This window comes from Lissotriton vulgaris, chromosome 8 (genome assembly GCF_964263255.1).
Source record: "Lissotriton vulgaris chromosome 8, aLisVul1.2, whole genome shotgun sequence".
NCBI lineage: Eukaryota > Metazoa > Chordata > Amphibia > Caudata > Salamandridae > Lissotriton > Lissotriton vulgaris.
In genome coordinates this window covers 147,123,986-147,139,163 of record NC_141696.1, presented here as the reverse complement: position 1 = coordinate 147,139,163, position 15,178 = coordinate 147,123,986, and the positions used below count along the sequence as shown (strand labels likewise).

The following is a 15,178-nucleotide window of genomic DNA, read 5'->3' as shown; positions in this document are numbered from 1 at the left end:
TTCTGTCTGAGATTTGCTTACAGGGCTGACATTTAGCAAGGGTGAGCTGAGCCCAGGACCAGGGTGCCAATTTTCTGAAAGGCGTATGCATTAAGGTAATGCCAACAGCAGCGCCCTTCTCATCTTGCTCTACAATTGTCATTGTCCCTACCTGGTTGTTTCTGTCTGATTTGCCAGTTTCAAGTTTTCGTCCTTCATTATTATATGGCAGGCAATTTTTTTAACACCCCTTTAGCCCCCTTCCTTGTCCTCTCTTCACCCTCTTACCAATGCTGACACACATCAAAAAACCCATCATCTGCATGAGGCAGCTAAGCTATCTGTGATTTAGGTGAGCTGGTGGAGCTAAGGGGTGTTTATGTTCAGGGACCAGGCCCTGCTCATCCAGGTACTGACCAGTGAACAAAAAAAGGGACCCCCTGCTGCCACATTTAATTCACTAATATCAGCAAGGGCGCCAAACGTCTCTCTGCCCACGCCCAGAGCGCCATCCTAGCAAAGGGCGGCTCTGCTTGCGTGACTGAGATGCTGTTTCTTCTGGTCCATCTTCAGTGTGGCGCGCCCACTTTAACCCTGAGTACAGGTGGTTATGAAGGACCAGTACACACTAAATGACGCACGTGTGGGATCAGTGCACTCTGTGCAACTCCTGTAGTCAAAAGCACACAGTAACAAATGGAAAGGCACTTAGAAAATGCATAGCAACATGCTTGATCTAATTGTAAGATCTATTTCAAAAGCAGTTTAAAAGGATATACCGTGAAAAGTATTGTTAAACAGTACCTGGAACATTTTAATATGAACCCTTCTTTCTTTCATTTATTATGTTTTACAAATTTGAGTTACCTTTTTATAGAAGAGACGTTTAGGAGCAAGAGTCACAAAGGCAGCATTGTATTAGTGCATTATAAGTGCCTAGCGCCTAAGGTGCCTGCAGAGGGCCACATCGGTCAGCGACTGCTGTGTCAAAATGGAGGAGTCTCTTAAGAAACACATAGGGGCAGATTTACAAGCCCCGTTCGCCACATTTGAGCCGCCGTTGCGTCACTTTTGTGACGCAGCGGCGGCGCAAAGCCAGCGCCATGCTGCAGGGTATTTACAACGTGACGCATCTAGGGAAATGCATCACGTTGGAAAGCCCTGCATCACATGTGGGTGTTCCGGCACGGGGGGAGGGAGGGGGCGTTCAGGCGCAGGAACGCCTCGGAAAAGTGGCTGAGTGAAATCTTCAAGATTTTACTCAGTCACTTTTATGGCCATGCTGCGTCAAAACCCTGCGCCTGCTTGAAGCAGGTGTAAGGATTGACGTAGCATTTTAGGCTTAGGGGCACCCGAGCCTTGCTGGAGCTGCATTGCGCTTGCGACGCAACTCCGGCAATGCGTCACCTTTAGGGCAGCAAATGCGTCATGCATCTGTCTATTCGTGCCCCATGTTGCGCCGCATTGTAAATGCGACACATCCATGGAGGCGCAAGAGGTGTCTGCCGCGATGCACAATAACTGGCGCATCCCTGCTGATATACAGGGATGCGCCAGTTATTGTAAATCTGCCCCATAGTGCCTGTCACTCATGATTTTCACAAAGGAAGCACTGCCTTCAATTAGATGCCAATCTGTCTCTTGAAATTCTAGATTCATCAATTACTAGCACTTACCTTTTCCATCTCGAGGCGCTACAAAGAATTCTACCTTCTAACAGTGCCACCTCCCCGTCACCGTGGTCCACTGGTGGTCCTCAACATTTTGAACAGGTGCAGCACCGAGCACTGGATTGCACAGCGCCTGGTGAACGCACAACCCTTTCTATGAGGTTGCTATCTGTCATAGTTACTTAGGCTGTGGCTGGGCTGCTCCAAATAACATTGACCTGTGATTTAATGGCTACTTCTCAATACATGGAACACCAAAGAATCAGCGCAAACTGCAGGTCTCCAACTGAGAGCAGCAGGACTTTCAAGATGCTGACTTGGAATAGCACCTACACAAAAATGGTGTCAGAGATCGCATATTCACTAATTCATGCACCTATACATTCATCTCAGAGACTTAACCTCTTCTATGCTCATGACGAGTTCAGCTCGTCACGAGGCACAGTGCAGCTGAGCTCGTCACGGCCGTTGGATCATTGCACGCGGGGATAATTACCCCGCTGTGCTGAACATTCGAAAAACGGGTGTGGTTGTGACGAGCTCCGCTCGTCATGAGTGCAGATGCATTGTGCCTCATGACGAGCTGAGCTCGTCACAAGCACAGCAGCGCCGCGCACGGCCCCGCTCCCCCTGCAAAGCGGGTGGGGGAGGGGGCGGGGGGAAACACCCCGCAGCGAAGGGGTTAAGCATCCACTTCAGTAATTTGTCGGTTACCTACCTCTCACTCATGCTTTATCTATATATGTTCTGTGAGAGAGGGAAGCTTGCTTTGTTACTGCCATACAGTCCCTGTTCAGTGGGGAAGTAAAGCTCGTGCTGCTGCTGCCCCATTTGTACCTGCTCTGTGATGGCGAAAGTTTGTGCTAATGCTATCCCGCTGTACCTTTCCTCTGAAGTTAGGAAGCTTGCACTGTTCTGTCCAAAGTGCACCTGTTCTGGGAAGAGGGATGTTTCCAATGCTTCTGCTCTCGCTTATAAAAATACAAAGGATATTTTGAATGCAGTTGTATAACATGCTCAGGCCAGTCACAAGCTTTTGTTGGACCAAGTTCGAACCATTGTGGTTTCAATCACAGCTTCTCCAAACTGTGTAATCCTGGGCAATTCATTTTCTTTCCTCTGCCTCCTTTTCCATGATCATCATATCTGAGAGCAACTTGAATTAATTTAGTCCAGGATGTGCACTGTACAAAACCTCTGTCTATATGGTATAAATGACCATAATTTTGGTTCTTTGATAACAACAATAAAGGCCTTGTATAGCTGCCACGAGTGTGGCCTGCCGACGCGAGCATGGCCTGTTTCATAGTGCAGGCTACGGATGTATGACGTTACAAAGCATGCTTTTACCACACATGCCTTTACAACGCGGTTTTTACATCGCAAACCTTTACAACGCATAGCGCTTTGGGGTGCTGGATAGTGAATAGTTTAATTTACTATTCCAACTCCAGTCCCCGTGGACACTAGGGAAGGTGTTGGATAGTAAATTAAACTTATTCCCTATCCTAGAGCGCCCCCCAGCGCATGGCGTTGTAATGGTTTGCGTTGTAAAAGGTGCGTCGTAAAGGCACTGCATTGTAAAAGTTGCGTTGTAAAGGATGTTTCCCGCAGGCTACGATTACACCGACTCACCATGTGAAACATGCTGCACTTTCTGAAAGCCTCGCCAATACCACATTGTGAGGCCTCGCAGGAGTGAGGTCTAAGGAAATGTGTCCCATCTCCCTTCCCCGCCCTCTTTCTGAGGCTGGTCAACATGTTATATGAAGTGAGATACACCTGGCCCCACAGGGGCAATATTCAAGCACTGTAACATGTTGATGGAAAAAAGAAATGACATCTTTTGCTCTACCCTCCTGTTTTTATTCTTGTGGTAGGGAGACAGTAGTAAGCAGCATTTTAGCTTACTCATATGCAAATCTGATAGAAGTCTAACAGTGCATCAAAGGGAGAACATAAATGTTGACATAAGGGACATAACCTCACCCAAGCTAGGGAAACTATAGCTGGGAGACTGTAAAACAGTGAACAGTAGTACTTGTGAAGGCTTCCCAGTGCGAGATATGGAATCCACTGATGAAAACTATCACATTAGGTAGGTAAGTGTTCATCATCCTATAAGAGTACATTATTGTATGTTAATTCCATGAGAGCTTTGGCTGTGTCTTCCAGGAATGTTGTACTCTCACACATTCTTTAGTTTATTAGCTACCTGCATTGTGCCTGTCCTGTATGTGTTAGAGACCCGAGCTATGCTCCGTATTCTACTGCGTATGACCATTACTTATTATTTGAGCTAGAGACGGTTGTGCTGCTGCTATCCATGTTGTACCATTAATGTGTTAAGAAACTACACAAAAGAAAAAAAAAACTGAACCACATTGCCAATGCTTGTTTTAATACTTGATGTGCATAAACGAGTTAACCTTCAGAAAATATGTGAGCAGAGTTTATTTATGAATTTACATGTGAAACAAGCATTTTATTTTAAATGGAGTAATTGACTTTGTAAAATGTTAAAACATAGATGGCGACTTAGCATAATTTCTAAAACACAGCTGACTAGTGGTCAATTCTGTATCTGTAGCCAAGAACTCTTTGTATGCTAGGGTTTTCAGCCCATGATGAAACAGTTACAAATCAAAAACATAAGGCCCACAATGCTACGTGCCAGTGGTTGAAGAAAACAAAAATAGATGCTGGTATCTGAAAACAAAAATAGATGATGGTGTCCGCTGTCAAAGTGCAGAGTTGTGAAATGCAAAATAAAAGTTAGTTTCTGGATTTCTTGCTTTTCTCTTGTAGGCAATGAAGGGTTAAACAGTCCAGTAGGCGAGAGTGCAGAGATGCCTTTCAGATGCAATTGCAAGCATTTCACTGCTAATCAGCTAACATTAACAATCCTTAGAAAAACTGGAGTGGGTGTCATTTAACAAAACAATGCAAGTAGCAACAGTTAACCATCTCCATATCCTGTCGTTGCTCTTCCCGAACACATCCTTGTCCTAGAATAAGGTGGGATATAGGTGCACTAAACCACTAATGTGAAGCACAATGCTTGAAGAAGTGTAGCACAATCTGGAGGTGCTTCCCCGTGAGGTCTGCCAGTGCAGTGGTCAATGCCATGATACAAGTCGATTTGGGGAACAGAATGTACCTAGTTGGAAGTAGGCACAGTACCTCCAGCAAATCCAGAGTCAGAAGTCAGGTAGGAAAAAAAGCAAGGTCCTTCAACAACGAAACAGAGAATCCACAAGAATTGCCGTGGCACCCTGTTCTGTCCTGTTGGAAGGTGAATTATTAGTATCAGTAAGTATGCACCTACCACTAGCAACAAGGCCACCAACACAATATAAGGCCCAGGCAAGGTCTCAAAAAAGTATTCCCCTGCTCAACCCCTGGTAGCTGGCAATGAACAGACAGGCTTAACCTAGGAGACAGGTGTATAAAGCATTTAAAAGCATAATACATTAAATAAGTAAGACACAGCACATAATACAAATCCAATACCACTTTATAAACATAGGAAATATTTTCATCTTTAGAATGACACTAAAACAACAAAAATCCAAGGTTGGGAACAGGAGATATGAATTTTTGAAAAATAAACTATTTCTAGCACTTACTAACCAATAGTGCAAAATTGGGACATCTGGTTGTGCTTGCTTGGGACAAAGTTAAAGTTTGAGGCTGACTGCAATGGAGCTCTGGTCGGATACACTAAGCGAGAGGCCTTGGTCAAAATGTTACCTTATCACTTAGAAAAGTTTCTGGAGCTTTGCCTCGCGGCAGCAGGGAAGGCACTTTGTTGTGCCAGATTTGCAGAGGGTTCGCCGGCTTGGTTCCTCGCGAACCCCCGGTCAACTCCTGGAAGTCTTGAGCTTCGGAGTTTTCAGTGGGGCAAACCTGACACCCAGGTCGGGTCGCGGTGTCAGGTAGTCGGCTTGACTCTCAATGTCGGGTTGGTCACCTTATGGAGCTTTTTCACAAAAGTTCTCCAAGCTTCAGGAGGCGCTTCCTGAAGTTACTTTTTGGGATTCAAAGTGAACACAAGGTTCCAGAATCTCTGAGTTGCTCCTCAGAAGTTAAGTTGGGACTAGATCTCCCACAATGCATTTGGCCCAAGCCCTTTGAAGTCCAGCTTAAGGTGGTCAGCTGGGTTCTTCTTGCTTGAGAGGATGCAGGTGAAGCTCTTTAAACCTGTCACTTTCAGGCAACCACTCCTTCTCCTTTTGAAGCAAGGCAAAGTCCTTAACTCCTTGGACGCTCATGACGAGCTCAGCTCGTCATGATGTACACCTCCATACACTCATGACGAGCTCAGCTCATCATGAACAATTGGAATCAAAGCCTTCCAGCACAGGAGGAAAATAACACTAGCATCGATGTGGTTAAGGCTCTAGTCCTTAGCGTGCAGCAGGCACAGTCATTCAGAGTGCTCTTCTTTTGGATCAGGCCAGGGTTCCAACAGGGCAGTCCTGTTTCTTCTTGTAATTTCAGGCAGCAGATGTGAGTTGCTATGCAGCTCTCACATATTTATCCAATGTGCTGGAGAGACAATTTGGGGGGCACCCCTTTCAAATTGTGTGCAGGGTGCCACCAAAAATCATGACAGCTTCCTCCAAAGTGTGGAAAATTCAAAATGGAGAATCGTTCTCCATGGAGTGAATACCTGTTAAGCCAAGCTTCTAGTGTGGTGCACTTCCCACAACGCTCTCCCTTACAGACCTTCCACAAATACATTCCTAGGGGTCCCATCTGGCTGGGAAGTACAGGATGTGGGGGTAGACCTGGCTTGTATTCTGACTGACCTGCTCTCTTTGAAGCTCAGTTTGCTTACCCAGCCCCCTTCCTGACCTGTTCTCTGCAGCTGCAGAGCTTCCCCCACCAGATAACTCCTGTTTCTTTGGAGGACACTGTTAGAAGGCTGAATTTTGGCTCTCCAGAAGGAATGTTTTATAACTTTTTTCTGTACTTGTTATGACAAATCCAACAGTGACAAGTTGTTGGATTTATCATTACCAATCTTTTAAGTCCTTGAAATATTATTTTAGCTCCTTGCTATCAATTATTATACTTTATTAAAGTATTCCCATGTTAGCCTATAGAGTTAAATGGCTACAATGGGGGAAAATCCAAATTGGTAGATTTTTCCTCACCAGGGCATATACAAAATCTTTTAAAATGTACATATCACCTTACCCTGGTGGCACATAGTGTAGACCTTAGGGGTGACTTATATGTAAAAATAAGGTAGTTTAATACTTTAGAAGCACCTTTAAATCCAAAGTTGAATTTGCATATCATTTCTATTTAAAAGCAGCTTGCAAAGCAGGGCTGACTTTTAAAATGACAGCATGCAACACAGCAGTGCGTGAAATCTGATAGGTCTCTAAACTTACATGTCCTACCATATACTAGGGCCCCCTTAAGTTAGTTTGTCAGCACCAATTGTAATTACACCTAATTACCATATACCTTTTTAATCAGGGCACTGGCTCTGGGCCAGGTTAGCAGGGCTCAGGGTACAGTTAGAGTCAGTTACCACCAGTATCGGTCACAAAACAGGGGTGATCAGGACACAAAGGATGACTTTCTCACACCTAACCTACACCCTGGTAGTCCTAATCAGCTAAGTGGAAAAGCCTGAAAAGTCCATCTGCATTGGCAGGGGTAGTGTGTTCCACTGTAAAGTCCATCCCCTGTAGAGAAATGGACCACTGCAGTAGCTTTGGATTTCCCCCCATCATCTGCATGAGCCATCTGAGAGGGCGGTGGTCAGTTTGTGGAATAATAACCAGGTTACTTTCTTTAGGACTCAGCTCTGCTAGCATAGTGGAGACGAGAAAGCAAAGAATATTCTAGGAGGTAGTAGATAGTATAAACTCAGATGTGTCATAAATCAATGAGTAGCCCTCAATAAACTCAATGTCCAAACATCTCCATATTTTCAGTGAACTGCTGAAACTTTTATAGTGGCATCTTCTGGGACCTAGCCATGACCCCAAACCATTTTGCTTGTGTTTCCATGCTAGGTGCTGTATTTTCTACAAGTCCTATGCCCATTTTTATCTGATATTGTTTCCAAATTATCACTTTACAGTTCTCAATTGTATGTGCCGCTTCTCTAGTTGCCTTTGTAGGTTTATATTTGTAGGTTTGTAGTACAATTTTTCTGTATGCTTTATTTTTCCAGCAAAAAGTAGGTATCGAAAGGCATTTTTCCTGTAAAAGTATTTCTTTGCTTTTTTTTTTTTAGAAAGTTACTGATCTTTGCCACGTTTAATAAAAAAAACTAAAAACATCCTAGCTGGCCCTTGTTCCAGACATCCGCTGAGTATGCATTTGCAAAATGTCCCCAACACACTTCACCTGTGACATGCTGACAGGACTGATGCTGAGAAAAGTTCTCTATTTGAGGCAAGAACCAGCAGAAATTGCTACAAAAGCATTTTCGATTAATCTTCATGTCTAGAGATGAAATTCTTAATGATGCAGTCATTGTGCCCAGTATTTACCATTCTCATACCATGCTCTACTTGTGTATACTCCAGTCAGTGCTACATGTTCATTGGTGTAAATAAAATGAATGTAAACGGTTCTAGGTTCTCACAATTTAGATACATTCAGAAAACTACGCTCCAAAAGCATCTACACTTTATTGTCTAATATTTTTAATCAATTTTTATTTGCCAATAATTTGAATTTTTTGAATGACCCAAGACAAGCACGAGACTGGATTGTGGACTTTGTGCGAAGTCAGCTGTTACCAGTGGGTAGCCTGAAGCCGTGACTCAGTGAGGTGTAGTGTCTGGAAAAAACATATGGGGCCGTAGTACACAAAGGGGCGTGGGGTCGCAACAGGCGTTTGCGCCCGCTTGCATGCTGCATGGTAGTTTGGTATCACAGAAGGGGCCGCAGACGCTTGTGCGTCCCCTTTTGTATTGCTGATAGCGCTGGTGCACATAAAGAGCCAGCATTATCTTCAGGGGGTGTTGCCTCATTTGCATGGGGGCGTGCCACACTCACATGAGGGAATCCCTTTGCCTCCATGCCAGTGCCTTATTACAGACACTGGTGTAGAGGCAAAGAAGCTCTCAGGAGGTGCATAGGTGGCGCACAGTCAGTGAACCCCAGGAGAGCAGCCCCCTGGAGGGGGAAAGAGGGTCATAAGTACTTCCCCAGACATCTCCTTGCAGCCGGATGCCGTCACTGACTGCCCCCTCCTGCAAGTTAATCCTTAATCCCCTTCAAAGTGCAGGTGGGTTGCCGTCTGCACTGTGAAAACACAGAGCTGCTTGCAGGGCAAAGAGATGGATAACCAATGGCTAACCTTACTGTAAACAACCCCACATTGGAAAATTTGCAGGTTGTACCAGGGAAATGCTGGAGTAAAATAATGACCAGTCCTGCCGTGACTAGCCATGGGTAACATTTGGTGCATTTGTACCTCATCTAGAGAGGGCTGGTCCTGAGATGAGATGTGTATCCAGTGAAGGACATTGACTGCATTGCTTACAAACCACAAGAGAAGAGCTGTCTCGACAAGGAGTCGACAGCTACGGCTTGCACAAGACCTATGAGCTTTTTCTTTTCATGTTTTTTTTAACAACAACTTTTGACATTGCTGTTGGACCTCTCAGCCTTTGGGTGGTCTTCCCCCAAACCTTTTCCTTTACTCCTCCTGTTTTTGCTGAATTCATTTTACTTGGCTTTAGGACTTTAGGTTATGAGTGACATCATAGACATCTCAAGCTTGCCACATTACAGCCACCTGCCTCAAGCTCCAAAAACATATGGTAACCATTGGGGACTTACATGTTGTTTCACCCTGAGGAGTTTGAATGACTGTATCAAAACTAAATTAAGCCCCAATAGTATGCATGTATACGGGTAATGCACACTTGGACCACACATGTATGCCCGATGCGTATTCTCAGGGGTTAATTGATGCTCCTTCCTGATTTGAATGTATATTGGTGTAGCGGACAAAGCTGATACATGATCTAGATACTTGAACCTCTATGTCACACCCTCTTAGAGCTATTCCATATGTAGCTGTTGCCGCCAAGCCCTGTCCTCTTCTTTTTTTTTGGTTATGTAAATGTAGATGTGTTTTATTGCCATTCTGTAAGGTATTCCATGTACGGATGCTATATCTGCTTGTGCCATTTTTATGTCAATTTTGGATGCCCTGTATTTTCTTCTTTTCCCTTCTTTGTTTTTGTTTTACTTCTTTGATAAGTTGATGCTTATTCTCTGTTGGGGTAAAAATTCAATAAATAAAAGTAAAAAAAATATAAAAAATAGACATCTCAAGCTTCGCTCTCATTGTCTATTTGATGTTGCTCAGAACACCTCGGTGAAAAACATCCCCAAAATTGACTGTTATCCATCTATAATTCTCTATATGTGCCAAGTTGACAGCAAACATTAGAACTCAAACACTTTTAAATGGATGTATGACGTTACAACGCATGCTTTCACCACGCATGCTGTTACAACGCAAGTATTATAACGAAAACCTTTACAACGCATTACACTTGGGGGTGCTGGATAGTGAATAGTTTAATTTACTATTCCAACTCCAGTCCCCGTGGACACTAGGGAAGGTGTTGGATAGTAAATTAAAACTATTCCTTATCCTAGAGCGCCCCCCAGTGTAATGCGTTGTAATGGTTTTCGTTGTAATACATGCGTTGTAACAGCACTGCGTGGTAAAAGTTGCGTTGTAAAGGTTGCATACCCTTTTAAATACACAGGGCCTCATTTATGAGGTTTTGCCGTAGGGAAGTGTAGCAGGCCTTCCTGCTGCGCTTCCCTACGTCAAAAGAAAAGGCAGGAATGCGCCGTATCTATAAGTTACGGCACATTCCTGTCCTTTTCTCCTGCGCCAGCACACAATGGGCTGCGTGCACCAGCGCAGGCACCTTTGCACAATGGTGTAAGGGTGCCTACGTTGAGGGGATGACTATTTTTGTACAGGAAGGGAAACCTTCCTGTACAAAAATAATCACAAGAGGCTTTTCCTCTTTCTACGTGTGTTGCAGCATGCAGCACACATAGAAAAAGGAAAAACGAGGAGAAATAAAGATATTTCCCCCCTTTGCGCCTCCCCTACGCCTCCCCTGGGGAGGCGTAAGCTTTTAGCACTGCCTCAGATTTACGATTTCTCGTAAATCTGGGGCAGTGTCAAAAGGTCATGGATGTTGCTGGGAACGCCCCCCACAACACCCATTGCACGCCCCTTTAACGCAGAACACTGCGTTAAAGGGACTGATATTTATCAGGCAGAATTAAGTTAAAAAAAGTGGCTTAGTGCTGCCTGATAAATATCACGCAGGCTTCTGCGCCACGGAACGTCACAAAAAGTGACGTTCCGATGGCGCAAGGGACATCATAAATGAGGCCCACGGTCTTATGTAAATGCTCACCAGATCCACTTTGATTACATCATTTTGCGTATTTTTTCCATTTGGAAGTTTGGCTGCGCTGTAAATAACTGAGGCGTTTTCTGCTTGAAGCAGTCTCCTGACAGTATCTCACATTGCTTATTTATGGAAATTATGCCCTCGCTTGAAAAAAACACATCATGTGAAATCCTGACAAAAAGTGCAATTTCACAAAATGTAATACATTTTTTATGAAATTTCATAAAAAAACAATGAGGCGTTACTACACCCCATACATTGATTTGTACAGACTGCATGGTCTGTTACGTTTGGAATGATACCAACAAGAAAAGTGGCAAAAATATTTACATTCTGATAAATCGACTGAAGTGTTATCAGGATTGATGTTCCTATAGTTTTCTTCCTATCTAAAATGAGCAGATGGTCATAGCCCATAACCTATCCTAACATAGGGGGTCATTAGGATGGACGGACCTGTGTCCGTCCGCCACCCCGGAGGTAGAGGGAACGTCCGCATGGGCAGCGGCGGTCCCTCCATGCAAATTAGGATGTGACCGCCACCCTGTCGGTCCCATCCCGTATCTTTAAACTTGCGGTGGGTGCTGCTTGAAGCAGCACCCGCCTCAAGGTTAAAAATGCATGTATTGCATTAACATGCACAAAGCGACAGGCACCGCGCGGTGCCTGTCGCTTTGTGCATGTAAATCCAGGGGGGTACCATAGGTACCCCCCATGTGCACCCCCCACCCCCTGACACCCTGGGGGCCCGCAACGGGCCCCCAAACTGAAAAAAGCACATGCTTTTCCACGGCGGAAAAGCCGCCATGGAAAATCATGTTTCCTGCCCCATCCTAATATGGCTGGCGGTGTCTGATAGACACCGCCACCATATTAGAGCTTTTCCGCCATGGTCGGAAGGAGACCGCGGCGGAAAAGCAGCGGACGGTTTTCCCGTACGCCGATGACCCCCGAGCCATCCTAATCTGGCCGGGGTCTTTGAAGGCACTGCTGTGGTGATTCCGCATCCTCCGGGCTGGCGGTGGCTTCCACCGGCCCGGAGGATGCGGAATCACCGCAATCCTAATCAGCCCAATAATTTGCACCTGCAGTCCAGGTTGACAGTAGGAGATACTTTTTGGTGTACATTATTTTCTTGCGGAAGGCCGAGTATTTTGGTTTATCCATTTTTCTGTGATAATCTTTTATTCTCACAATTGTACTTATTGTTTTTTTTTAACTCTATTGCATTGGCCATGTTGTCTTGATTCGTTGTTTTTTGATCCATAAAGCAGAATGCATAACTGAAATGATTGTCTTATGCTTTCTTTTAGGTATGCAGATAACTCCACAGGCTTTTCACCTTGGCAGGAAGCATGGCCAGATTGAGTAACCTTTCTGAGGATGATATTCCATTCAATGGAACCTACAAGTGTAAATTTGACGAAGACTTCAAGTATGTTCTTCTTCCCGTGTCCTACGGCATTGTCTTCTGCGTTGGGTTGATACTTAATTTGGTTGCCTTGTATGCCTTTATCTTCCGGATTAGACCATGGAATGCCTCCACCACGTACATGTTCAACTTGGCAATTTCAGATATGCTTTACGTCATTTCTCTGCCTCTCCTGGTTTATTACTACTCCAAGGGGGACAACTGGCCGTTCAGTGAAGCTCTTTGCAAGATAGTCCGTTTTTTGTTCTACACCAACCTCTACTGCAGTATTTTCTTCCTACTTTGCATCAGCATCCATCGGTTCTTGGGCATCCGCTTCCCCATGAAGTCGCTGCAGTGGGGCCAGGTCCGCTATGCACGGATTGCATGCGTATGTGTCTGGGTGACCATCGTGGCTTTCCAGTCTCCCATCCTATACTTTGTCGGGATTAGTGCCAACAATGATCTAATCACTTGCCACGACACGTCCATACAAGACCTATTTGACCAGTTTGTCATCTACAGCTCTGTGAACCTAGCCTTACTATTCTGTCTCCCCTTCACCATCATAATAGTATGCTACTGCCTCATGGCTCAAACACTCATGAAGTCCACTGCGGCCAACTCTCAGACTTCTGCAGCAAGGAGGAAATCAATTAAAATGATCATTATTGTCTCAGTGGTCTTCATCGTCTGCTTCTTGCCTTTTCACATCAATCGCACTCTGTATTATTATTTTCGAAAGCTTGACTATGACTGTGTGACTCTAAATGCTATTAACATAGCCTACAAGGTGACCCGGCCGCTAGCCAGTGCCAACAGTTGCTTAGACCCCATTTTGTACTTTTTAGCCGGACCCGCGATCTGGAAAAAGCTCAGAGCGAAAAAAACTAAAAACAAACAGGAGATCCGACAGCAAAATGGCAACCCTCACAATGGTCATTTGCCATCTGTTAATCTGGAGATGGACAACAACATGCCTACAAGTTTATAAAACTGGAAAATTGATTTAATTACTGTTATAGCACCCTTCTCCCAATAGCCATGAAGTATTGACTACCAGGACAGGGCACATATCCTGGGATTGAACACAACCTCCATACACCGGCATACTTTCCAAGCTTAAGGAGGACCTTATAAACTCACCCTTTCAATACAATACAATGCATGCATGTTCTAAAGCTCCCTTGATCCCCATAACCTTATGTGATACATTTGTGTAGTGCTCTCACTTTCTGTTTGCCTTGCCATCTTAAAGCCATGTCGCTGTAAGCGGTTTTGTAATGGGCAAAATGGCCGCCCTGCCCTTGGGGCGTGGATTCCATACAACATTATCACAAAAGAGAGATGGACAAAAGCAGATAGTAACAACAATAACCGATGCAGAAGTATTTTTTTGTACCATATGTTTTTACATACATTTTAAATTGGGAAATGTTTTATTTGCAATTTGCAATAAAACTGTTATTTTTTGTATCCTTTGTATTATTGCAAGTGACACTGATCTGACATTGGCAGCCCTGGAGACAGAAAGAAAATTAATGCGCTAAGAGATGATATGTTTCACTGCGCCATGTCTATTTAGGGCAGATTGTTTGAAAAGGCTAATAGGACATTAGAGAAAAAGTGGTAAGTCAATTGCACTTGTCTACCAAGATGTGTTTTCGCGGATACCAGAAATTTGCATGCAGTGTTTACAGCGCAGAATTTGTAATGAAATTTATACAGACGGTGACATCTCATTTTATGTTACATTATTTTGCTAGCTATAACATATAACATTAATGACCATCAGTCAAATGATTACTAACCCTGAGGGTAGTGTGTCTAGCGGACTACACGGAGGTCCACGGAGTTGCAAACAAACTCATTGGAACTACGCTCCGCTCCTCCCCGTTACGCCACCCGCTTCCACCCCCCCTATTAACACGTAATTAAACAATAATAAAAAATCAATTTAAAACCACTTACCTGTACTGTGGCATCCCAGGGCTGCCCTCCTCCTCTTCCTCGCCGTATCGGTAATCCTTGAGAAAATTGCGCATGCGCACGCGCCTGCGCATTTCTTGCGAGATAGGCACATACGTGGGCGCGTGCACGTGCACAGTTTTTGCAAGGATTAGTGAGACCGGAACACGGAGACGGCAAATCTCTGCACACTCCATGGGCGGAGAGGAGTTCTCCACCCCGGGTTAATGATGACTATGGTACTTAGGGCCTTACAACAAGTTCTGCAGTTTTAGGTGAGGTAACACCGCGTGGTCGGACATAACATTTCTGGCCAATGTCACTGCTCCTAAAATCCAGCTATTATAAGTTATTGTCTCTGCAATGGGGAACAACATCAAGGCTTGGAAATACTGAGTTATTTTCCGTATGTGGATTCCCAATTCCAGGGAGAATTCCGCTTCCATTTACCACCTGTTCTGAGCAGGTGCTAAATTTGACCATGAGGCCCTATACTGGAACGGCGAGTAAGGGAGAAAGTCAGGGGTAGCAGGGTGTGGGCCAGTAGAGGGAAGATTTGCATGCTTCCATTAGCTGTAGGAATGTGTCGGGCAAGGGTTTTGCCTGATCTGCTTAAAATTTTACTGGTCATCTTTTCTGGCGGATAAAATTGTTTGCTCTTTTCCAACACCTGGTACATGTGGGTCAAGGAACGCTAGAGCTTATGTGTGCAGAAT

At 44.5% G+C, this 15,178-nt stretch overlaps 1 protein-coding gene across 1 annotated transcript in view; it reads left to right on the top strand.

Moving 5' to 3' along the window:
• The window catches only part of LOC147693642 (P2Y purinoceptor 2-like), a 207,878-nt gene extending 193,908 nt beyond the window's left edge, over positions 1–13,970 (top strand). Inside the window, exon 3 of the mRNA XM_086933850.1 lies at positions 12,397–13,970. Coding sequence (XP_086789976.1) covers positions 12,439–13,488 — 1,050 coding nt within the window. The 5' untranslated portion in view covers positions 12,397–12,438 and the 3' untranslated portion in view covers positions 13,489–13,970. The remainder of the gene's footprint in view (positions 1–12,396) is intronic.
• The last annotated feature ends 1,208 nt before the right edge of the window (positions 13,971–15,178 follow it).